The sequence below is a fragment of the Tiliqua scincoides genome, chromosome 5 (assembly GCF_035046505.1).
Source record: "Tiliqua scincoides isolate rTilSci1 chromosome 5, rTilSci1.hap2, whole genome shotgun sequence".
NCBI classification, from domain to species: Eukaryota; Metazoa; Chordata; class Lepidosauria; order Squamata; family Scincidae; genus Tiliqua; species Tiliqua scincoides.
Window position 1 is genome coordinate 28,559,028 of NC_089825.1, and position 24,550 is coordinate 28,583,577.

Genomic DNA, 24,550 nt, shown 5'->3' on the forward strand with positions numbered 1-24,550 from the left:
TAATAAAAGACAAATGGCAATGGCTGGTTGAAGTTGCAAAAGAAGTCATTTACTCACTGTTCCATAGAAGCATATGTTACAGCATATGATTATGATCAGAGGTTACACTAAACTTAAGATAACAAGGCCCTGGAGCTGCCTTGTCCTGCATGCCATGTGGTCAAGATGGCGTTGCCAGCAGAGCCCTGCTGTGACCCATCTTGTCAGGTCAGTGTTCAGTGAGGAAGAGGAGGGCATGGTCGGAAGGAAGGGAAGGATATAGGGTCTGGGCCACACCTCCACATAGGTCATCCAAAGGGGACAGGTAAAGTGTAGGGTCACTGGGCCATGGCTTAACCCTTTCAGGACAGTATCCTGCCACCTCTGGACAGCAGATGGTGTTGCACCAAACTCCAACACTCATGACATATGCAATTTATTTCCAGAGATAAGTACAAAGACAGATAGCTGGTAGAGACTCGCAAGTCGAACAGCCTCTTGAGGGTTGGGGTTCCCCTAGAGCAGGGGTGCTCAAACTTTCAACTTTAGGGATGCTGGACCTTTAACAAGTGTATAGAAGAGAGAATTTCAGCAGGTGCAACTTGTCATCCCACAGTTGACAAGCTGCACCTGCTGAAATTCTCTCTTCTATACACTTGTTAAAGGTCCAGCATCCCTAAAGTTGAACGTTTGAGCACCCCTGCCCTAGAGCACTGTTTCTCAAACTGTGGGGGTCAGGATCCATTAGGTGGGTCATGAGCCAATTGCAGGTGGGTCACTCATTTCAATGTGTATTTTGTTTTTAATATATAAGACTTGATGCTACCATGGTATGTCACTTCATTCTTAACAGACTACTGTGTATGTTTTGAACAATGATACAATGGGGCTCACTCCCGGGTGAGTGTGGATAAGACTGCAGCCTTTGGGGAAATTTTGTTTAAAACAGATCAGCAACTGCTTGGGAGGGTTAGGTGGGGTCTTTTAAATAAATGTGTATACTTCTTGTAAACTTTTAATTTACCTGATTGATTTAATTGTGTCTTATGAGGGTGTTAAAAATTTTCTTGCTTGATTTTGATTCGCTTCATTGAGTAGAATGGGGCTTACTTCCAAGTAGACAGGCATAAAATTGGGCTCAGACAGCCCAATCCTATCCATATTTTCCTGGAAGTAAGTCCCACTGACACTAATGGGACTTACTTCTGAGTAGACATGATTAGGCTTGGGCTGTAAACACGCGACTAGAGCACAATCCTATGCCTGTCTACTCGGAAATAAGTCCCATTCTAGTCAATGGGGCTTACTCTCAAGTAAGTGCGGCTAGCCTAAGATCACTCCTTGTGCCTGCCAGGTGGTGCGTAGAAGGTGGACTTTTTCTCGATTGTGGATGGGAGCCAACCGATCTCGATGGTGATTATAGTTGTACACAACTCGATTGGGAATCGGGGCAAAGCATCCAGAAAGATGCTCGGAGTTTTATCCGAGGACTGCGAAGGTAGAGAGAGGGGGATATGGAAACAGGCTGACCAGATCCTTTATCTGCCTATACCTTTAACCCCTGTGTAGAAGAGGGCACGTGAGCAGGTGCACCTCAACCTCGAAGGCTTTCAAAAGCTGCACCTGCCCAGATTCGCTCTTCTATACACTATTTAAAAGTATAGCCACTTTCTCCTCCATTGGATCGGGCCACTCTGCACGGAAAAGACCTGGGAATGCAGTTTCGCCTGCCATCTTGGGTACTGCTAAGGAGGAGAAACTCCACTGAAGTCAGACCAAAGTTCCTTCTGAGTAGTCCACATGATAGGATCGGGCTGCGCGGAAGGAAGCTTGCGAGTCTCCAGCGCTGGGTTCATGAAGGTTGCCACCTGAACGCGCTTACTTGGGAGTCAGGCCTGTCGAAGTCAGTGGGACTTCCTTCTGAGTAGAGATGCGGAGACTCGCTGTGCACGGGTTCAAGAAAAGAATGAGGGGGTCATTTTCCTTCCACCCCCCCCCCCATATCTCTCTCTCTGACACACACCCCTCACAAACATTGGGGGGAAGGAACTGTTCCCTAAAATTTTCACATCTTCTGGGGAAAGGGGAAGATTAGGGCCAATCCTATCCACACTTACTTGGGAGTAAGCCCCATGGACTATAATGAAACTTACTTCTGAATAGACATGGATTGGCGCTCATAGTGAACTCAGGACCGGATTATGAAGCTGGTTTGGTTTACATTCCTCCCAAATCAACCATTTCGAAGAGTTGACTTTCAAACGAACAAATGTGAGCCTGGGAACTTTGGCTCTTGGTTATGTGTTTGATTCAGGCGCCTATCCTTACTTACTTGGGAGTAAGTCCCATTGACTATAACAGGATTTACTTCTGAGTAGACATGCCCTGGCTTGGGCTGTCAGTGACACAGATCCTCTAATCTAATCAATCAACTAAGTATATTCCTAGCTGGTCTTTATGGGTGGAGAAGAGAGCGTTCTGTCCCAGGGTCAAAACTTCCCTGTAATATATTTCGAGTTACTCCCCTTCACCATGTACAACTCCTCGTCAGAAGAAGAGAGCGGTGTGAGCTCGCAAGTCTGCCTGCATCTGCACGGAAAGGAAGGCCAAAATCTCACCTGTCGCCTGTTGTAACCTTCATCGCCTATACTATCCCTTTCCATCACTGGAACTAATTTCTGCTGGGCTATGACGGCTCATACCACCAGAAAATGCGGTGAACTGATCAGCCAAAAAATTCACTGTACACTTTATTGTATTAATTTGTATCCCAGCAGGGAGTGCATCTGGTGGGGAAGCAAATGAAGCACAGCCTCCCTTCCGTAGTCCTTTGAAAAGCGCCGCCCCTGTGTGAGATTTGCTGCGGTGCCTTTCGAAGGACTAAGGCGGGGAGGCTCTGCCTCATCTGCCTCCCCACCCACTGCACGTCCCTGTATCCTAGAGACCGGAAGATGGTACATGTCGTGTTCCTATGGTGACTGGGAGAGTCACTGCCCAGACCTAGAGCACAATCCTATGCATGTCGACTGAGGACTAAGTATCATTGTGTCCAATGGGGGTTACTCCAAGGAAAGTGTGTGTTTCTCAAACTGTGGGTCGGGACCCACTAAGTGGGTCGGGAGCCAATTTCAGGTGGGTCCCCATTCATTCCAATATTTTATTTTTAATATACTTGATACCATGGTATATGCATTTGGGGAATTGTTACAGACCTGTACTTTTAACAAGCTACTATATATATTCTTTTAACAATGATAGTAAATGGAACTTACTCCTGGGTAAGTGTGGGTAGGATTGCAACCTTGGATTGTCAAAAATGTTCCTGCTTGGTGATGTCACTTTTGGTCATGACATCACTTTCAGTGGGTCCCAGTACTAAATGTGAGAGAACCACTGGTGTATAGGATTGCAGCCATAGACTGCGCTTCAAGGAGGGTGAGGTGGTAGTGGTGGCTTGCGAGGGGGGGGCTTCTCTTTCCCTTCCTTCTGCTGCCCCTAGGCCCAGTCGAACCCCAAGCAGGGCTCCATCCAGAGAACCCAAGAAAGATCGGAAGTTACCAGAGTGAGGAAGGGAAGGCAGCCAAGTTGCAGGTTGAAAGTGTGTATGCTGTGGTAGGACTTGACGTTGACTGTCCCTCCTGGAAAGCATGGATTTAATTATACATCTTCCGGCTGGGAAGGATTTCAAAAGGGATCCTCGTATGAAATTTATTTTCAGAGCTGCTTGCGATGGGGCTGCTTATTTGCTGTTGAAGGGGGGAGGGGGCGTCTATTTCAACTTTCGAAAACCCATCAGCACTCACTTTCTATTTCATCCTAATTATCTGAACCCACCACACAACAAGACTGAATATTAAAAACTCTTTATTAGCGCTGAGTGTATAGTGGGGGGGAGGGGGGCTTGGCAGGCTGCACGTGTCACCCAGGCTGTCAGAATCAGAATGCCTGCAAACCGCTTTCTCAGCTGGAAGCCATTCCCAAACCAGGCTTCCTTTTAACCCATATAACCACGGCTGAATTCGAACCCACCCGGTTGGCTCTCGTCCATCAGTCTGTCAAAACCACTGGAGAGAGCTCACTGTTCGAGATTCCGCTGGGCCTTACTTCCAAACTACCGAGTAGCGAATAGTAACAATATAACCGAATGCGAATCACCTGAGTAAACCTCCCAGGAAGTAACAGCCCAAGCCTAAGCGGGTCTACTCAAAGGTAAGTCCCTTTATGATCAGTGGGGCTTGCTCCCAGGAAAGTGTGCCATAGGACTGCAGCCTAAGTCCTGTTGAAATCACTTCTGAGTAAACAGAGCAGATTGGAAGAACCAGATTGGAATTGTGAATATACTTCAGTTTGTTGTTTTAAGGGGGGAGGGACAAAACTCCTCTGAGGTCGAATCTATGTAGTAGATACCGCTGTGCTATTATTTATTGCATATTCGCTTAATTCATATTGCACGTGACACACACGCGAACTTCCTCGTGTGTGCTTCAAGGAAGGTAAGACCTGGAGTTAGAAACCAGCTCTGCCACTGGTACTCTAAAAGGACTTCGTCATGTTATGATTACCATGCTAGCTTAGGTCTCACTTTCTATCCACCTGCTATACAGGGGTGAGAGAGAGAGAGAGGTTCTAGTACCAAAGTGAAATATTTCACTTGAATAATATTAACCATTTTCTCCTATTTAACCCATACAACCAAGCCCATAAACAATTAAAAGGAATGTTTTAGGCCTGTTGGAGTCAATGGGGCTAAATCTCCCTGAATACAAGCATTTTATCTACACTAAGTTATAGTTGGGCATATTCACGATGAACTTTAAAAAAAATTTTTTTTACATTTTTATATCGCCCTTCCTCCAAGGAGCTCGGTGTGGTGTACATAGTTGCTGCCCTCCTTTTGTCCTCACAACAACCCTGTAAAGTAGGTTAGGAGATATTGGGGTATATATGTGGTTATTATAAACAGTCCGTTAGTCGCTCTCTCCCTCCCTCCCTCTTTTCATTCTTCTGGGAGTTATTAAATAATGGATCTCAGTGGATCGCCTGTACATAATTAATTTTCACTTTTTTTTTTTTTGGTAGTGTAACTGAGATCTCAACAAAGGAACAGCTCAGCTTATGGAGAAGAAGAATTCAAGGGAGCGGAAGTGAGCCAGTTTCTCCTGGTATAGTTAGATAATTAGAATTTCCTGGGTAAAGACATAAAGAGAGGGAGAGGGGGGACAGACCCCCCAGCTATCTCCTTCGCTAATGAAATCAACGCCAATCAGAGCATCCGCATTATTTATTTATTTATTTAAAGCTGTCCCATCCGCCTTCCTGGCAGGTAGGGTATATAATTGCCTTGAGCTCAACCAGAGGAAACCACGCGCAAGCCTGGGAAGATGACTAAAAAGAAAGAGCGAGCGAAAGAGAGAATGTGGAAAGTGGGAGGGGGGAGGGTGAGATGGGAACGGAGGCCATCGCCATCATTTGATGCAGTTAAGCAGCCCGCATCCATTTGTCTCCACCAGCACCCTCTGCCCGGGCCACAGTTGTGACAAGTTCAAGAGGTACATGTGGGTCTGGGTGGCATCTAAGCATCAAAGGGAGAAGTTCTCTGAGGGGTGGCAAGGCTTCTCAACTCGATCCCAGCAAGAAGGGACCAGAACAGTCCGGTCAATGGAAGGCTTCGCTGGCAGCCCGCTTAGAAGAGGGTTCTAAGCTGTCCTGAGGCTGCAAACCTACTGCACGCACTTTCTTGGGAGTCAGCCCCATTGAAGACGATGCATGGTAGACCCGCATAGATAGGACTGAGCTGCGAGTCTTGCTCTGGCGTGCTTGGGGGGGGGGGGCAATTGCAGCTGAGCTGGCTCTAGAAGAGGCACTGGAACGTGGAGACGTGGCATCCAAGTTCCCTCTGGAGTCAGTTCCACTGAGTTCAAAGGGCTTATTCTCCAGTAAGGGAAGCTGGGGCTGGCACTTGCATCGAAGACGCCCTCCCCCCCCCCCCCCAAAAAAAAACCCTTCTTCACTTCCACCCACAGCAAACTTGTGGGCAGGCGGGAATCCACAGAAGCGCCTGATCCTCTCTGGCTGAAGAAATCCTGGAAGCGCCTCGCCTGACCTGAGATGAACGAAGCCTGAGTGGCCAAGCACGGGGAGAGATTGCGCGCGTGCGCAAAGGCCTGCCTGAGATCAAGGAGTCTTTGGGGCCCAAGGCAGACTCAAACTGCGATCCTATCCATACTTTCTTGGGAGTAAGACCCATTGATTCCAATGGGACTTACTTCTGAGTAGACAGGCATAGAATTGTGCCCTTATTCCTCAAGTAATTGGAAATGGTCAATAATAATAATAAAAATAATAAAAATTAATAGCAACAACAACGGGGACCCTAATAAATAAATAAATAAATAGTGCTCACAGATTGACCCCCACCCTCTGTCTCAGCCTATCCTCCTTCACTGGGCTGTTGATGGGATACTTGGGTCTGAAAAAGTCAGGTGCACCTCCTAGAACTCCTTGGAGAAAAGGTGGAGTACAAAATGCACCCGTGATGTTGGTGGTTTCTTGTCATCAGTGATCCCCACAAGTGTGATGAGGACGTACAAGACAGCCCAACTGGGACAGCATTTGTACCTAGAAGCGAGCCCCGTGGTTTTCAATAGGAACCACTCTGTGGTGGGGTGGGGAGGGGGGCCTAGAGGGCGTTTAGGATCAAAGTTTGGCGATGGAAATGGCCAAGCAGGCAGGGCCGAGGGTCTACCTGGCTTGAGCTTAAGGCTTTTGGGTTTGGTTTAAATTTTGCCCGTCTCACAGGTGTCTACATTTTATCCCTGTTGCGTATATGCAACGTTGGGCAGAAATAGTTTAAGGCTTGGAAAGAAATCGCTGAGCCAAATAATTCGACTTAAACTTGGCTGACCGAAGCCAAGGAAACAGAGGATTTATTTCTGCCTTTCAAAAACTGGAAGCAAGGAGGATGAGGAAGTAAACGTCTCATCGTTCAACCAGCCCTTTGTGGGACCTAAGGTGCAGCGATTCCAGGGGACTTTCCTCCAAATGAGTACCTAAGGACTGTTCACAGTGCAGAATCCTATGCACGCTGACTTGGGAGTAAACCCCATTGAACTCAAGGGGATTGACTTCCGTGTGGGAATCTGCATAGGGGGTTGCTCCTAGTACCCAATAGGTACTAGGTACCGAGTACAGGTGGTGTACTCCCGATAGAGGTACCAGACTTGCAGAGGGCCAGCTAGACTGTTGAGGTGGCCCAAGCCACAGTGGCCCGGAAGGATCACCATTCGTTTGCTCCCGTCCCGCCCAGTAAAATCCATCTGGCCAGGAAGGGCTTGGTGGGGTTGGAGCTTGAAGACTCCACAGGCGCTCCCTCCCAGGCCCAGCAACACACACTGAATTCATCTGGAAGGGGGAATCCGGTTTGAATTAGGCGACAAATCTGTACAAGAGACAGTGGCTGTCGGTTCTCCGTGGATCTCTCCCTTCTGCCTTCCATTACTCCGACCCGAAGGAGCGCCCGTCCAGGCTGCGTGTGTGATCCATCTGCAGGCTGTTCTTGCCCTCCCCCTCCCTCCCCCCCCCGCTCTGCCCCTCCCCCGGCCACTTCCTTCACACTCGCGGGTTGGAAAGCCCTCGACGCCTGCCAGTCTGCTCCAGCGCAGCGCTCGTGGGTTACCATTCAGAAGGCGAGGAAGGAGGGGAGGGGGAGCGAGTGGGAGAGAAGAATGGGAAGAGGGAAGCGCTTGCCTCCCCCCCCCCATCCATTCTCCGACTGGCAACGTTTAACTCCCTGCCTTCTCCTTCAAATGGTTCTCTTTCAGGGGGTGACCCCTCAGTGGCGTAGCTAGAGGGGGTGCAAAGCACTAAGTTTTGCACGGAGCCACACCGCAGCGTGCAAGGGGCCCCTCCCCGTCCCCTTTGGAGCCACTCCCCCCGCCTGGAATGGCTCCGAAGGGGAGGGGGCCCTTGCACGCTGCGGTGTGGCTCCCTGTAGAACTTAGTGCTTTGCACCCCCTCTAGCTACGCCACCGGATCCCCTTTCTGTGGGATCCTCCTGCTTCCCACTCGCTTGCTACTCAGGAGATGACAACAGATGACACGCGGGGCAGAAGAGCAAATGGGTTGGGGGGAGGGGGTAAACAGGCTCTGGGCGGTGCTGGAGATGTGATCAGCAGATGGAGAGGAAAAAGATGGGGGGGGGTCGCCTTCAAGCAAGCAATAATCGAACTTCCTAGCAGGTCTACGTGTCCCCTTTGTTGGGTGGGGAGTGTAGTTCACCTCGTGGAAGTGTCCCCCAAACCGGAAGAAGACTAGTGACAAAGCAGGCCAACGCGTCTGCAGTCCCTTTCTATTTACTCAGAATTAGCTCTGCGGTAGAACGGCTGGGAAGGAAGTGTTTAGGCTGGATCTCTCTGATGTCATAACTGTCTTTCTGGATCAGAGAGTAAAGGGCGATCCAGTCCAGTCCAGCATCCCTGTTGCCCGCACAAACAGCACAAGCACGAATTAAGGAGAGATCACTCTACCTATAGCTAACTTGCTGACAATAAGTGGGCTGCGAGGTGAGCCATTTGAAGTGAGCCATTGAAGGAGAATAAGTTATAGTGGGCTGCGTATATATCCTTCATCCACTCGGAGGGATCCTATGATATCGTTCCCTGATACTATTTCCCTACGTGTGTAGGGAAATAACCCCTGGGCAGCTACGACAGAGGCCAACTCTAAGCATGTCTATTCAGAAGTCATATTATAATCAATGGGGTCTGCTCCCAGGTAATTCTGGATTGGATTGCAGTCTTAGAGACCAACCCTATGCAGGTCTGCTCAGACGTAAGTCTCACTATAGTCAATGAGGTCTACTCCCAGGTAATTGTGGATAGGATTGCAGCCTTATGCATGTCTACTCGGAAGTAACTCCTATTGTGTTCAGTGGGGCTTACCCCACTGTGTGCACAGGGCTGCAGCCTTTAGATATCATATAAACGTAGCCTGTTCATCAGAAGCAGGGGTGGCCAAACAGGACAGCCGTTTGCACATGTCGATGCACCTCTTATTCACAGTTCACACCACTGACTTAGAGCCCAGTCCTACGCATGGCTACTCAGAAATACACCCCATTATAGCCAGTGGGGTTTACTCCCAGGAAAGTGTGGATAGGATTGCAACCTTTCTCCAGAGCAGAGCGATCACCCAAGAAAAGTCAACGGAACTCTTCCAGAATCACGGAATTTTCTTTGGCCAGTAGAAGGAGATTTATTGCAAAGCCTTGCAGGTTGTATTTCTTCTGATGGATGGATGGATGGATGGATGGATGGATGGATGGATGGATGGATGGATGGATAGATAGATAGATAGATAGATAGATAGATAGATAGATAGATAGATAGATAGATAGATAGATAGATAGATAGATAGATAGATAGATAGATAGATAGATACGGCATGCACTGAGTCTCAGGGAGAGGGGGAGGTAGGATAGAAGGAATGATTGCTGATACAGTACATAAGTAGTAGTACATACATAAGTAGTAGTGAGCCAACGCTTTGGCGCTGGGCTTACAGTGTAAAATAGATGTATCTGCTTCGTTTCCAAGGCTTTATTGAAGAACGATTTGTGTACACAACAACAACAAAACCCCCGATTGTAACAGAGTAACAGGAGAAAGTCCTGTCCCTCCCCCTTTAGAGTTTATCACTCTTTTTTCAAAAGAAGGAAGAGAAGCGCTCTCGCTCTCTCTTTCTCTCTGTGTGTGTGTATTGTCCGCTTTAGCACCACGTGTGTATGTGGATACGGATTCATATCATAGATAGATGAATGTATATAGATATATATAATCCACCCATCCAGCCACACATTCCGCGATCCCCAGTCTCCCTGCCTAATGTCTTTTTTGTTCAACCTCCTCAGTAATTCAGGCTGCAGTCCTTCCTACACGCACTAGGAAGATCAGGCCCCAGAGGTTACTTCCAAGTAAAAACGTGTGTAGGCTCCTGTTCCACGATCCTTAACAACTCCATCATCTCCTTCTCCTTTCAGTTGATATTAAGGAGTCTCTGGAAGTAGGGAGATGAGCAGCACCCATGCAACACTCGGCATTTTTGGCACTTTTCGGATCATTGTTTTTATTCCAATGCCTGCATCTTTCTGCCCCTGTGTCCCAATAGATGTTGTTTGGGTTGGTTTTAAAGTGACATTCCCCCCCCCCATTGAACCCCAAAGCCCTGCCCCAAAGGCAGGGCTATTACGCAGAGATTTCTTTCAGAATGTAGAGTAAAATTTTCCTTCCAAATAGCACAACCCAAGAACCCCTACTTCTAGCAGGGGGTTGGACTAGATGGCCTTGACTGCCCCTTCCCGCTCTATGATTGCATGAACCTGGGCCACGATTCACAGGGAAGGTGAGTCGTTTTCCTTCATTTCAAGATGAACTTCCTGGTGGAGGATTGTAAACCCCCCCCCAGCCTCCAGCTGAATAATTTGCTCTAATGCATATGCTTCTTTCTTTCTTTCTTTCTTTCTTTCTTTCTTTCTTTCTTTCTTTCTTTCTTTCTTTCTTTCTTTCTAAATCCAGGGACACAGAAAGTAATGTGCTTGCCCCTGCAGTGGGACGAATGCACAAGGATGTGCACCTAGAAGAGGAGCATGATTCCCCCCAAGTCTTTGGGCAAGTCTTTGGGAAGTAGGATCTTGGATGGCGTTTCTATTATCAACTCCGCACAATCTCAAACTAAGGAGTTTCAGTGACCTGTTGTAATCCGAATATATGTATTAGCAAAACCCAGGAGTGGGGGGGGAGGGGAAGCGCGGAGAGGAGGGACCAGGCCTTGTATTATCATTCCAGCATTCAGAGTGCCAAAGACATCATCTCATGTTGTATTCACGGTTACTCAGAAACCCAGGCTGCAATCCTATCCACACTTATCTGGGAGTAAGTCCTATTGACTATAGTGGGACTTGCTTCTGAGTAGACAGGCATAGGATTGGGCTACCAAGTGCGCTACCCAGGGCCTCTCTGGCTGCAATCCTGTCCACACTTATCTGGGAGTAAGTCCTATTGACTATAGTGGGACTTGCTTCTGAGTAGACAGGTATAGGATTGGGCTACCAAGTGCGCTACCCAGGGCCTCTCTGGCTGCAATCCTGTCCACACTTATCTGGGAGTAAGCCCCACAGACCAGTGGGACTTACTACTGAGTAGACATGCTTAGGATTGGGCTCTCTGTCCCTCTGCTGAACGGACGCGTTGGGGCTGAGCTCCTGAGCCAACACGTGTCCTGACAGGCCATTCCACGGGCACCAGTGAGGTTTCCCAATGAACGGGTGGCGAGTCTGGTCTGCGCCAGCTCGCTTGCGGAGTTCAAAGGCTGGCCGAAGGTTTCCAGTTCCCCGCGCTGTAAATCGGGATGTTTTATTTATTCCAAAGCTTCACGTTACGGGCCGTTCTGGGGCCTTCTTTCCCAAGATCAGGATCCACGTGTCAGAGACCTCGAGAAGGAAATCAGCTGTTGCCCTTAGAATGAATGGGATGGGGATGGGCTGGTTGCCTCGTTCTAAAAGCAGTTGCTGGCAGAGGCCACCGAGTTCTGGCGAACTCATTTATTCTTTGGAAGTGTGGAAGGCCTGAAGCCAACACAGGCTGGTTTTCTTGGTCGCTTGGAGAGTGATTTGCCCCTTGCGTGTAGCTGGTGGGAAGGAGGAGGAAAAATATATCCTGGACTAAAATATTCATGACGATCTTAGCCACAGCATCATCATCATTAGATTTTAGCACAGTCAGGTAGATAGTATTATTATTATTATTATTATTATTATTATTATTATTATTATTATTATTATTATTATTATTATTATTATTGAAAGGAGTCAGTTCCATTACCTTCAGAGGTGCAGCCTGCTTTGGATCACAGATGAGTCAGGGAAAACCTTTGTTACTGCGTGGGAAAGCCACCCTGATCCCAATTCCCTTACTGTGTCCATGACCGACTTAGGGTTGAGCGTCCACCTAGGAGCAACGGTGAGCGCAAGGCCCTCCGTAGTAGCGCTGTCTCCTCAGAAGTAAATCCCTACCAGGGACAATGGAAGTTCCTCCCGAGCAAAAGGCTGCTTCAGATTTTGGCCTTGGCGCTCCGCTTACGAGATCTGAAGGACTGTGGAGTTGTCAGCGTGTAGAACGACCTGTGATGGATCGTTTGTGGCCCTAATAAATAAACGCGTCTGAATTGGGTTGCCGCAAGGATGTGGGGAGGCAACAGAAAGAGGAGAGGTGATGAATTCAGGATCCAGTCCACCCCTCCCTGAGGGGTTTGGGAAGCCCCTGTTCATAGCAAAAGGCCTCTTCAACTTAATTACCTTAATTCTAGAGGAATCTCATGTTTGGGTTTGGGGGGAGAGTCCCGCGGAGCTGGAATCAGAAGCTATATTCCTATGAAATAAGGACCTTCCAGTATTGTAGGCCAAGAAGTGATCTATGGAGATCGCTAGTGGTGAGAGCGATCAGAATTATTGAAGATCCAGGCTGGATCTTCTAACCAGTGGAAGTATACCATTTGGACTGATAATTATACACACACACACCTCTTTCCTAGCAAGAAAAAAGTGGCCAAGGCTTGAAGTGTAAGAATCAAGCAGGCCACAGTGGGAAGAGGGGACCTTAGATGTCCCTGAAGCTTCATTTGCAGTGCTGTCCAGCCCCCAGCTAACTCCAAAGTCGCAGGCTTTCTCATACTGCGCGATTATGAGGCTTGTAAACGAACACCAGCCTTATTCGTGCGGATTCAAAGGTCTATTTAGGCAAGTCTAATTTCTTGAGAATCTACCTTCTAACTGAGCCCAGGTTATCAACCAGACTCTTCACCGGAGTCCTTCCTCTTACACCACCGAGGAGGGAGGCCTAAGAAAAAATTACTAGGAGTAAAGGCCAGAACATAATCCTATGCTTGTCTACTCAGAAGTAAATCCCATTGTCTTCATCGGGGTCGCTCTCAGGAAATTATGTATAGCAGTAGTTCTTAAACTGTGGGTCCGGGACCCACAGGTGGGTCATCACCCAATTTTTGGTGGACCTTGAAACTGACAGGGCAGATTAGGCTATGTGCATCAAGGGGTTTTTTTTGTTTTTGTTTTTGTGGGGGAAACACTGTTGCCCAATCACCATTATAACCAGACCCCTTGGCATTTATAAATTAGGCAGCAGCCTCTAGGCCCCCTAAAAAGTTTGGGAACCACTGGTTTGGATTGGGGTGTGTGTGTCATAGTCCAATTCATCATCCAATAAAAGTGTGCCGCTTGTAGCAATGAGGCTTGCCTCGTCGTATCCTAAACACTTGTACAGTGTGCCCCCAAGCACGTTTTAAGCCATTTCTGCCCAACGTTGCATATACGCAACAGGGATCAAAAGAAGCCTGGAAAGACTTTCTATTGAGCTCAACACTTAATTCCCAGCGTTTAGGACCGGGGAAAAAAAGCCCCATTTGTTTCCCTGGGATTTCTACCCATCCAATTTTGCGCGAGGCTGAGTTCCAGCTCAGTATTTCAAGCGAAAGCTTAACGCGACAGGCAAAGAAATCACGCTGGATATTGAGACCATTCAGGGGTAGCCCTTCCGCGCCGCTGACCAGCCGAGATATTTTCTTCTCAACTGATTTCCAGCCCAATCCTTTCCACATTTTCCTGGGAGTAAGCTCCATTGACTGAAGTAAGTCCCCCATGGGACTTAACTTCTGAGTAGACATGCCTAGGTTGGGGCTGTTAACCAGCAAGGAAGGAAGGATGGATGAAACCAAGGAAGAATGGAGAGAAGGAAAAAGAGGCAGGGTCCCTCACCAGGAACTTAGTGGAAAATCCCCTCTCCCAAGACCCCCACCCCGTTCCTCCTCTCCCTACCCACGCCTAGGCCTGGGGTCCCACATTTCAGAAGGAGCACTGGTAGTTCCACCTGCTGCTATCGCTCCCAGTGGGTGGCTTACCCACACACCCACCCACCCTAGGAGATAATGAGAGGTTGATCGAGATCCCCTCCAGGACATACCTCACCTCCCCTTGCTCCTTTGGGAATAGGAGCCCTGGGGGGCCGCGGGGACAAAGGGGCTAGCAGGGGAGTGTCTGGAGGAGAGGAAACCGGAATTGAAGGACGCAGAACCGCCTCCCTCTCCTGGTGTCCCACGAGCCCCACTCCCTAAAGGTGTGGATTCCCCCCCCCCTTCAACAACTGGGAAAAACAACAAATATTTACCACCAGCAGCGAGGATCCTTCAAGTCAAGAGTCATTAACATTAGCCAATGGGAACAGCCGAAAACCACCGCCGGCCAGATGGATGAGGCTAATTAAATGGGGGCAAAAATTGGTAGGGTAACACCAAGGTGTGCAACCAGCTTGATGTAAATGACAGGGCGACCCAGCCCTGACATCTCTCCCAGGGAGACAGAGGGGCAACCTGTCTGTCGTCCATCCCCCCACCTATTTCTCTCTCCACTTATGCCTTTCTCCAAGACCCAGACAAGAAAGATTCACACGATCAGGGCTAGCACGGGAGTGTTTGGCACTAGTCTTCAAATAGGGAGGGATGCTGACCTGATTGTCTAGAGGTAGAGCTATCCACCTAATAACAAGCTAAGGAAATCGCTCCTCCAGTCCTGGGTCCTTTATCTCAAAACAGTGGGTCTACTCTGAAGTCAGGGAGCCAACATTACAGCCACTCCCGTCTACACCTGGATAGAACAGCCTGTCGCTGGGGAGGGGAGGGGGTTCCACAACAGAATAGAACAGGGATTAACATATAGGTAGAGAGTGGTTTCATTTATTGGAACATATGTAGATTTCAGGTTGCACAGAAGGCTTCTGCCTGAAGCCACATTCTGTGTAGCTCGCAAGCTGGCAAATCTCCGCAGGAAGAGAATGGACCTAGAAAAGAGATCACCTTACCCCCTCTCTGTGTACCTCCCCCCCCACACACACATTTATATACACACATTTACATGCTTTCAAGTCAGCCCTACAGGGATAATGGAGATATTTCTTGATGGACATTAGAGGGGAAAAAATCCAAATACATCTTGTTCAATTAAAAATGTCACCCGTATCTATTTCATACCTCAGGTGCATCAATACAACCATGGAAGGTTAAATAATTCTACCCACCTTCCCACCGATACAGTCATCCCTTCACTTAGACGTCCAAAATTCCCAGACACAACAGAGTTTAACGACGAACAAGCTACTTCTGGTGAAGCTACTTAGGGCTCTAGTAGACACTCTTTTTTGTTGGTCCTCCCCCCCACCGCGTGCATCACCCACGTTTCAGGTCCTTCAAAACATCTCTTGTCAATTCCACTTACAGATAACCGGATCCAGGTATTATAAGACACCCCCGTCCTGGTTCCGTCCACCAGCACCAATGTGGCCCTCTCTTACTGGTGTTTCACTCATAATTCAGGGCCAGATGATTCAATGGGACTTCCGTCTAGGGAAGAGGGGTTAAACCCGCAGCTCTAGAGATGAAGGTTTTTGGTTTTTTCCCCCCAAAGAATCAAATCAGATGCTGTCCTTCACCCCACATCTGACTGCACTCCCATCGTAACCCGAAAAAGAAGCCTGGGAGATGTCTACAGGTCCTGGCACCTGCGGAAAACCGCCTTCCTGGTGCTTGTTAACAACAAGCTGGAGGGTACGAAGCAATAAACCTGACAATTCTACCTGTACGTTAAGTTACACCCTGGAGGAGGAGCGGGGGGAAACCCGCATAGGAAACTGGTAGAAAAGCGCTTGATAGCTCTTACCTGGCTTCCCCCTCCCCACTTTACTCAGTAGCCCCCCCTCCGCCCCCCCCCCAATTCCTCCCCATAATAGGAGGAACATTTATATCCATTGTAGATTTGTACATGCCCGGCTCTGGTTACCCCCTTTTTTTTTCCAAAGTGTTGGAGTGGAACTCTTGTTAGAAAGGAGAACAAGACGAGGCAAAGACACTTACAACCGCATTCAGAGGTACTCAACCGGCTCCAGAGGCTCAAGGAGTGAAACGCCGAGGAAGAAGAGGGGGGGAGGAAGGAAAACGGCTCTCTCGCTGTCCCACGAACAAGTTGTCCTGCAAAGAAGTGTGTGTGTGGGGGGGGGAAGAAGCGGGGGTGTCGACGGCTCTTCCTCACCCAGCTCGATCCTCATCGAGCCCCGTTTACACCGTGGCGAAAGGTTCACCTCGCCAAGGCGCTCTCTGCCTTCCCCAGGCGAATTCTCTGCTCAAGAGCTTTCAGGACGATCTGAGAAGCAAGGAAGGGCGAGAAAAGTAGGCAACCTCCTCTCTTGATCTTTCTCAGTACCAGGCCTTTGAAAAATAAAAACTACCAGGTCTGGAACCAAAATGGATCTCCCTGGGGGGGAAAAAAAAAATTAAGATGTACCACAAGTTCCCTTTGAATTGGTTTGTCCTCTGTGCTGAGAAGAATGGATCTCCAAGTGTCTCTCCCTTCTGCCCAGAGAACAGATTTCCTACCTGGGTCCTCTTCTGCAAAAAAAAATAACCCTCCAGAGATCCTTTCCCCTTCTCGGTAGACACCAGATTTTAAACCACACAGGCTGGTTTGCTTCCCTCACACCCCCCCACCCACCCAAAATGAACCAGAAAAAAGCCCTAGATCCTCTGCAGCCCTGGTTCTTGTCTCTCCCCAGTCCATCTTCGCCAGAGATGTGGAGATACCACCTGGATGTTGGGCTATAAATCCCCTAGCAAATAATAAATGGATTAATAATAACAAGGTATGAAGTTCTTTTTATAGGAGGGGGAAAGGAAAGGGGGAGAGGGGAAAAAAGGGAGAGAATTGAAACTAAAGGCGGCTGTTAGACAACCATTTTGATAAGAGGATAATTGAGGCGACACTGGTGTATAATTAGAGGATAATTTATGCTATATCCACTTTTATTCCACCTCCCAAAATAAACCCAGTCCATAATCATTACAGGCAAATTGTTCTGAATTTTATAGCTGCAATTTGAACAAAGTAGTGTGTGCATGGGAGATTTTGTGTGTGTGTGAGAGAGAGAGTGTGTGTATTCCTGATTAGAACTCTAATTGCCTCCTTTCGGAAAGTAAAAAAAAAAAAAACTCACTGCGAAGCGACTCTATTTTTATCATTAACAATGTTGACAATAAAATAAAATCAACGGGAATTGTAATCGAAAGGCACATTTAGGGCGAGGGCCCTTTTTTTCCTCGGGTAGTTTATATTGCAATCAAGATTTGCCAAACCACTAACCGCAGGTCTCATTTGCATATATTTGAAAGCATTACAGGAGCTTCTGTTTGCAACAGGGGGGAAGAAGAAAACGTGTTCCTGACAGATCTCGCAGGATTCGCCCTCGGAGCAGGAGGCTTCCCCGTGCAACGCACTACTGTGGTGATAAAGCACCACGGTCGCGCATTCTCTGTATTGAACTCTTCCCAGAGGAAGATCGCCCCGTCTGGGAAGCCTCGCAGGACGGGAAGCGGTGCAGTCAGTGATTCCAAGCCCTGCGTGATGGTCCTCCGCACTACCAGCCCTGACCCCTCTTCTGGCTTTGACTGGAACGCCTGGACGGTGGTGTCCAAGCTCACTGGGACGCGCGAGGCCGAGAGCGTGTCAGTGGGGGGGGGGGGCAGGAAAGGACAGGATGCAGAAGCAACCCAGGTTTAATCACACAGGAAAAGGGATGGTTGGTGGCGGCGGCAGGAAATCTAATGGGGAGGGTGGATTTGCGAGAGAGGGTGCTGCTTTCAAGCGTGGCTTTGTTGCACACACACATACACTCTCACTCTCACTCTCTCTCACACACACAGAGGCTACAATCTTATCCACATTTTCCTGGGTGTAAGCCCCATTGACTACAATGGGTCTTACTTCTGAGTAGACATGCATAGGATTGGGTGCTCTCTCTCTCTCTCTCTCTCTCTCTCTCACACACACACACACACACACACACACACACACACACACACACACACAGGTACAAAGCTCCCGCATAGCTGGCTGGCTTCTGGCTGGCTCCAAGCTCTGGAGCTGTGCAGAAGGTGGTCTAGAACACACGCCAGTAGAAGTGCCCGGGCTGGGTGACGTCAGGGGCGGAGTGACCAATGGGGAGGCTGTGCCCTTCGGAGACAAACCATTCGACTTGTGGCGTTTTGTGTGACTGCGTGTGCGGGGTGCGTGCTTTTTTTTCCTTTCTTTTTTTCCTTTCCCCCTTTCTTTTTTTCCTCCTTCCATCCCCCTCTCTTTTTCCCCCTGAAGTCTAAAAGCAGAAGCTCAACTTTGAGAGAAATCCACCTTAACGACCAAAAAAAAATCTCTGCCTTAAACTCCACCAGCTTGCAAAAAAAGAGAGAGAGAGAAGCCCAACCAAAGCCTCCCCACAAACCCCAACCAACCTTCTTCTCTCCCCCCCCCCAAGTAGGAAGAAAGGAAGTCAAGAAGAGGAATAAACCCCCGGAGAACCTGAGAAGCCCCCAAGTCGCGCATGGAGGGGCAGGAAAGGCAGAGAGGACGCCCCAGGAAGGACTGAAGAGGCTCTGAGCCCCCTTTCCCCTGCTTGCCTCCCCACTCTCCCCCCAGCAGTTCCCTCCTCCTCCCCTCCGCCCCTCCCGCAGGCAACGGGGCCCCTCTCCCCCCATCCATCGCCTCTCTCCCTTCTCGCTCCCCCCCAGCCCAAGGGGGGGAAAAAGCCCCCGGCCCAAGCGGGGGGAAAAATTGCGCGGCTCCCCGCCCGGCTGCGGCTCTCGGGCTCCCTCGAAGGTGGCGGGAGCCGGGCAGAGGCGCTGGTCGCGGGCTGCCCCACGACGCCTTGGATGATGACCATGACCACGATGGCGGAGGGGCTGGAAGCGCAGGACTCCTCCAAGTCCGCCTTCATGGAGTTCGGGCAGCAGCAGCCGCAGCCGCCGCAGCAGCCACCCCAGCAGCCGCAGCAGCCTCCGCAACCGCCTCCCCCGGTGGCCCCGGCGCCCGCGGGCTCCTCGCACTCGCAGCAGCAGCAGCAGCAGCAGCAGCAGCAGCAGAGCTCGCCGGCGGCGGCCATGGCGGGCGCGCACTACCCGGCGCTCCACTGCCTGCACTCGGCGGCGCCCTCCGCGCACCCGCACCCGCACCAGCACTCGCACCACCACCCGCACTCGCACCCGCACCCGCACCCGCACCACCACCACGCCGCGCCCTACCCGGCGGGCGCCAACTCCTACAGCCACCGCTCGCTGGCCGCCGCCGCCGCCGCCGCCGCCGCCTACCCCTACGTGAGCCACTCGCAGCACAGCCCCTACCTCCAGTCCTACCACGCCGCCGCCGCCGGGGCCGGGGCCGGAGCGGGCGCGGGCGGCCAGGCGCGGCCCGACGACGCAGGTGGGTCACTCGCGGCGCCCCTTCCCTGCTGCCCCCCTCCCCCCGCTCTCTCCTCCCTTCCTCGGGTCTTGCAGTCCCCCGCTCACCCCCAGGCTGTCATCCCGGCCACGCTTACCCGCGAGGAAGCCCCACTGGCTCTACTTCTGAGTAGACGTGCGTGGAACTGGGCTGCTTGGCTCCGGGTGGAACTGAAAGTGTGCACGGGATGGCAGCCTCAGAGCCCAAGCCTATGCATGCCTACTCAGAAGTAAGTCTCATTACAGCCAGTGGGGCTTACTCCCAGGATTGCAGCCTGACTTGCCAGGCTCCCACACTTTCCTGGGAGTAAGCCCCCCCCCCCGGCTATAACGAAATTTACTTCTGAGTAGACATGCATAGGATGGGGCTCTCAGTTCCATCCGAAGCCACCCACAGGCTACGATCCTAGCCTCACTTTCCTGGGATTAAGCCCTATTGACTCTAATGGGACTTACTTCTGAGTAGCATGCATAGCATTGGGCTCTCAGAGCCCCAAATGGGAACTGGTACAACCCTCCCCTGGTTGCTTTAGAGCCCAAACCTAGGGATGTCTACTCAGAAGTAAGTTCCGTTTAGAGTCAATGGGGCTCCCCCCCCCCAGATAAATGGGTGTAGAATCTGCAGGTTCGAAGCCCTGTGCATGCGAGAGCCCACCGCGCTCACTTCGGAGTAGCGCTTCCATGTGGCCTTACTCCCGAGTAGGTGCATCTGAGCTCCGCAGCCCTGACCTCCCTTCGTTCTGCCCGGGTAGGAGCAGCGCAGGTCCTTCCCTCCCGGCTTTCCCGGGCATGCCTGGGTGTGCAAGTTCGTCGAGTGCTCAGGCGCTTGGCTTCTCAGGCTCCCAGGCGCCAGAAACCGGCTTGCCCGCGCACTGACTGCTGCTGGCGAGCCTGCGATCAGACTCTAGACGAGTCTGTGGCCAGGGAGGCTGCGCTGGCCTCCCGCGACCCAGTGGCTTCCCAAGGATACGCGCTGGCTTCCCAGGGATGTCCGCTGGCTGAGCCCACGGGCGGCCTGCAGTGGCCTGGTGACCCTCTCCCCAAAGGCTGGGCCGCTGAGGCCGCCGGGCTGCCTGCGGGGATGAATGCCTCGGCAGCCCGCAGACAAGGACCCCGAGCCCTGCGCCTCGGTGGTTTTCCCTAAAAGAGAATGAGGCTGCAATCCTATCCCCACTTACCCGGGGGTAAACCCCTTGAATATATTGGGACTTACTTCTGAGTAGACCTGCATAGGATTGAGCTCTGAAAGCAGGGAGGCCAGCTTGGGTGACACCGTGCGGGAAGAGGAAAAATGTGCTCCCTGCACCCTTCACCACACTGTGGCCCAGCCAGGACTTTTCTTTCTTTCTTTCTTTCTTTCTTTCTTTCTTTCTTTCTTTCTTTCTTTCTTTCTTTCTTTCTTTCTTTCTTTCTTTCACAAGAAACAAATGAGAGGTTTCCAAACAGTATTGTGTGCAGGTCCTTTTTGTGTCTAAACACATCTCAACTACTGACCTGCGTCTATTTACTGTATTTACTTTAGACTTACTTAAATAGATTTATTTCGTGTGTGTGTGTGATAGATTTTGTGTGGGTGTGTGTACACAAAATCGTGTGTGTGTATTCACAAATCATGAATTGTGTTTTTTGTGTACACTCTATAAACGTGACAGCATATATCCGTGTAGAAGGAGTATAGAGTAAAAGGAGTGCGTGTATAGCAAAAGATCTATCTATCTATCTATCTATCTATCTATCTATCTATCTATCTATCTATCTATCTATCAGGGCAGCTGCAGTCAGCTATCCATCCACCTTATATAGATGCATTATTATATATATGTATAATTTTATATATAATTTTATATATGTTTATAGAAAAAAATGTGTGTATATAAGGTGGATGGACAAATGACTAGCTGCCAATAACTTGATTCAGGGCTGCGTTCCATGATCTCCATGAAAATGAATAGCAGTTTGACCATCGGTCAACCCTATCCACACGTACCTGGGAGTAAACCCTATTGACCTGACTGGGACTGGGCAGTGTAACAAACAGCTCAGGTGGGTTCGCTGGGGCGAGGAACTAAGCGAGCAGCGAGCTCACCTTCCAATAGAACGAATGGGGTCTCTCCTGCAGGTCACCCTCCATTCCACCCAAAGGCTGCTTGGCAGTCTTGTCGGGCGGCCTCTCCCTGTCATTTCGCGCCCCCTCCCCTTGTTAGCATTTGAATGGTGTTAGGGAGAGGGCTTCTTCGCCTGCTGTGCGTGCTCCCCCCCCCCCACCAGTCGAGCACCCAAAACCCAACCGCGGGAGCCCTTCGGGAGGGGAACCTTCTGCGCTGCCTCGCTAACGAGCTGCGCCTTCCTGCTCGCAGACCAGCAAAAAACCACCGTCATCGAGAACGGGGAGATCCGATTCAATGGGAAAGGCAAGAAGATCCGGAAGCCTCGCACCATCTACTCCAGCCTCCAGCTGCAGGCCTTGAACCACCGCTTCCAGCAGACCCAGTACCTGGCGCTCCCCGAGAGGGCAGAGCTGGCGGCATCCCTGGGACTGACACAGACACAGGTAATTCCCGGGCCGCGATCCTGGAGGAGGCCACGCTGGCGCAGGCCCCAGACCTAGACCCCAATCCTGAGCAGAGGCTAGAAGTCTATGGGGACCACGCTAGGGCAGGCCCCAGAACCCAGTATTGACCAGAGGCTAGAAATCTATGGGGACCATGCTGGGGCAAGACCCAGACCCCAGTATAGACCAGAGGCTAGAAATCTATGGGGTCCACGCCAGGGCAGGCCCCAGACCCCAATACTGGAGAGCCAGGGTGGTGTAGTGGATTGGGAGGTGGATTGGAAGGAAGATCCAGGTTCAAATTCCCCCTCAGCCATGAAGCTTCCTGGGTGACCATGGGCCACTTTCTCTCAGCCTCACCTACCTCACAGGGTTGTTGTGAGAAAAAAAGGAGGGGAGCAGCCTTGTACACAGCTCTCAGCTCTTCGGAGGAGGGCGGTATAAAAATGTGATAAATAAATATTGACCAGAGGCTAGATATCTATGGGGACCATATCACATTGATAGGATCAAGGGCAAAAGCTGTTGTGATATGCAAAATGCTTCGGGTATCTTTTCTTCATCTTCTGGGTGCTTTTTGGGGAGTGGGGGAGGCTTTGGTGGTGAATTTGGAAAGGTTTGGATGAAACTAACTAGAGTAGGGTTATTAAGCACATCATGTTCAGTGGTTCCCAAACTTTTTCGACTGGGGGCCCCCTTGACCTACTGGACCATTGACCACAACTTCTCATTAGGGCTACAATCCTATACTTTGTACTCACAGTTTGGGGACCACTGGATGATAAAAGAAGTCATTGAAGGTGCAAAGCCAGGATTAAGGGGGGGGGATTGAAAAGCCCCCTCCCAGGCCTGGGCCTAGAGCAGTGGAAATAAATTTAATGTCGTGCACAGCAGCCTCTGGGCTCGGAGAAAGCACACCTCCCTTCGTAATATCCAATAGTAAATTATCCTGGATGAGTAACTGGAATTCAGAGCTTGCCCTGGGGCGGGATGTACAAAAGGTGATGAGAGAGCCGACGATCAAAGGGAAGCGTGTACGAAATTAGAGCGAGTTAAGCCACAGTTAAAATGTGGTTGGTGCGTTCTGGGTTTCCCAGCAAAGTTAAGCCTGAATGACACACGGAGTTACGATTGACTTGGGGGGAGGGAAGGAGGAAAGCGATTAATCGGATTTGTGCAGAAAACAAAAAAATGCAAGCACGACACTGACGATTTCTGGTGAACTCAGAAGGTGGTGGATCACCCTTTTGCAAGGAATCCACGGGTGGATCCCAAGAAAGGGAGAGAAATCAGTTGTATGAATGGGGGGGGGGGTTGGATGACACTCAGTGCTAAGGGGCTTCCTTGGTAGGATGACAGGCCAAGGAAGGTGTAGATAGAGATTATCGACTCAAATATTGGAAGGAATTCCGGTCTTTGTACCATCCAGGGTGGCCAAGAGTGGCACCCAGTTCCTCTGCTCTGTGGGCCACATTTCAGATTTTTCCATCTAGTTGTTCAGGTCCTGTCCATGTTAAGGGTCAGTGTTGGTTTTGCAGCACCTAAGGGCACCTATCAGCCTGTCCAGAGGGACACTTCACTGTTCTGGCTTCCCCCCCTTCCCTCTCCGAAGGGGCTTCTTATGGATTCACAAATAACTTCTTTATAGGCCGATCTGGAATCCAACAAAACTGACGTGTTTTGGGGTTTAAGCCAATTGAGTCCCATGGAAGCCTGCTGTAGACTTGATTCAGAGCCCGATCTGAAGCGCGCTAAAGTGGAAGTGGCAGGCCCCCTTCTTAAGCATGTTTACTTGGAAGTAAATCCCACTGCCTTGACTGGGATTTCTGAGTGTCTTGGGTCCCTTTTGAGAACAATGACGTCTTAGGGCTCCCACCTCCACCCAGGCACACCAGGATAATATGTACAGCAGAATCCTATGTACAGCGGAATCCTGACAGTGGAATCCTATGCACATCTACTCAGAAGTAAGTTCCATTGATTTCAGTGGGACTTACAATTAGGTAAGTGTGTACGTAGGATTTATTTATTTTTCACATTTTTATACTGCCCCTTCCTCCAAGGAGCTCAGAGTGGTGTACATGATTCCCTACCCCCTCTTGTTCTCACAACAACCCTGTGAGGTAGGTGAAGCTGAGAAAAAGTGTGTGTGTGTGTGTGTGTGTGTGTGTGTGTGTGTGTGTGTGTGTGAGAGAGAGAGAGAGAGAGAGAGAGAGAGAGAGAGAGAGAGAGAGAGAGAGCCAAGATGACCCAGGAAGATTCAGGGTTGAGCAAGGATTTGAACCTGGATCTTTCAGGTCTAAGTCCAACACCAGAACCACACCATTCTGGCTCCTTGGATTGCAGCCCGAGAGTCCGCTGTAACATCTCAATTATTTGAAAGGGGGGGGGGGAGACTTCCAAATACCACATGAGAGACTTGTACATAGATTACCTCCGCTCAGTACAACGGAGCGCTGTGTTCCCCCCCCCCCATAAATATAACACAATAGCTACGTATTCATGAAATATGGAGCGATGCATCCTTCCTTGTCTGCAGATATCTGAGTAAGTAGCTGCATGCAATGGACATGTATCAGACGTGTGAAAAGGGAGAGAATCTAACAATGCTTTCAAACTGACCTGACAAGGAAATAGTCTTTTGAA

At 50.0% G+C, this 24,550-nt stretch overlaps 1 protein-coding gene across 1 annotated transcript in view; it reads left to right on the plus strand.

Annotated features, from left to right (window-relative positions):
• The first annotated feature begins 18,789 nt into the window (after window positions 1–18,789).
• Window positions 18,790–24,550, plus strand: part of DLX6 (distal-less homeobox 6) — a 10,178-nt gene continuing 4,417 nt past the window's right edge. The window contains exons 1-3 of the mRNA XM_066628848.1: window positions 18,790–18,948; window positions 18,982–19,336; window positions 21,711–21,904. Coding sequence (XP_066484945.1) covers window positions 18,790–18,948; window positions 18,982–19,336; window positions 21,711–21,904 — 708 coding nt within the window. The remainder of the gene's footprint in view (window positions 18,949–18,981; window positions 19,337–21,710; window positions 21,905–24,550) is intronic.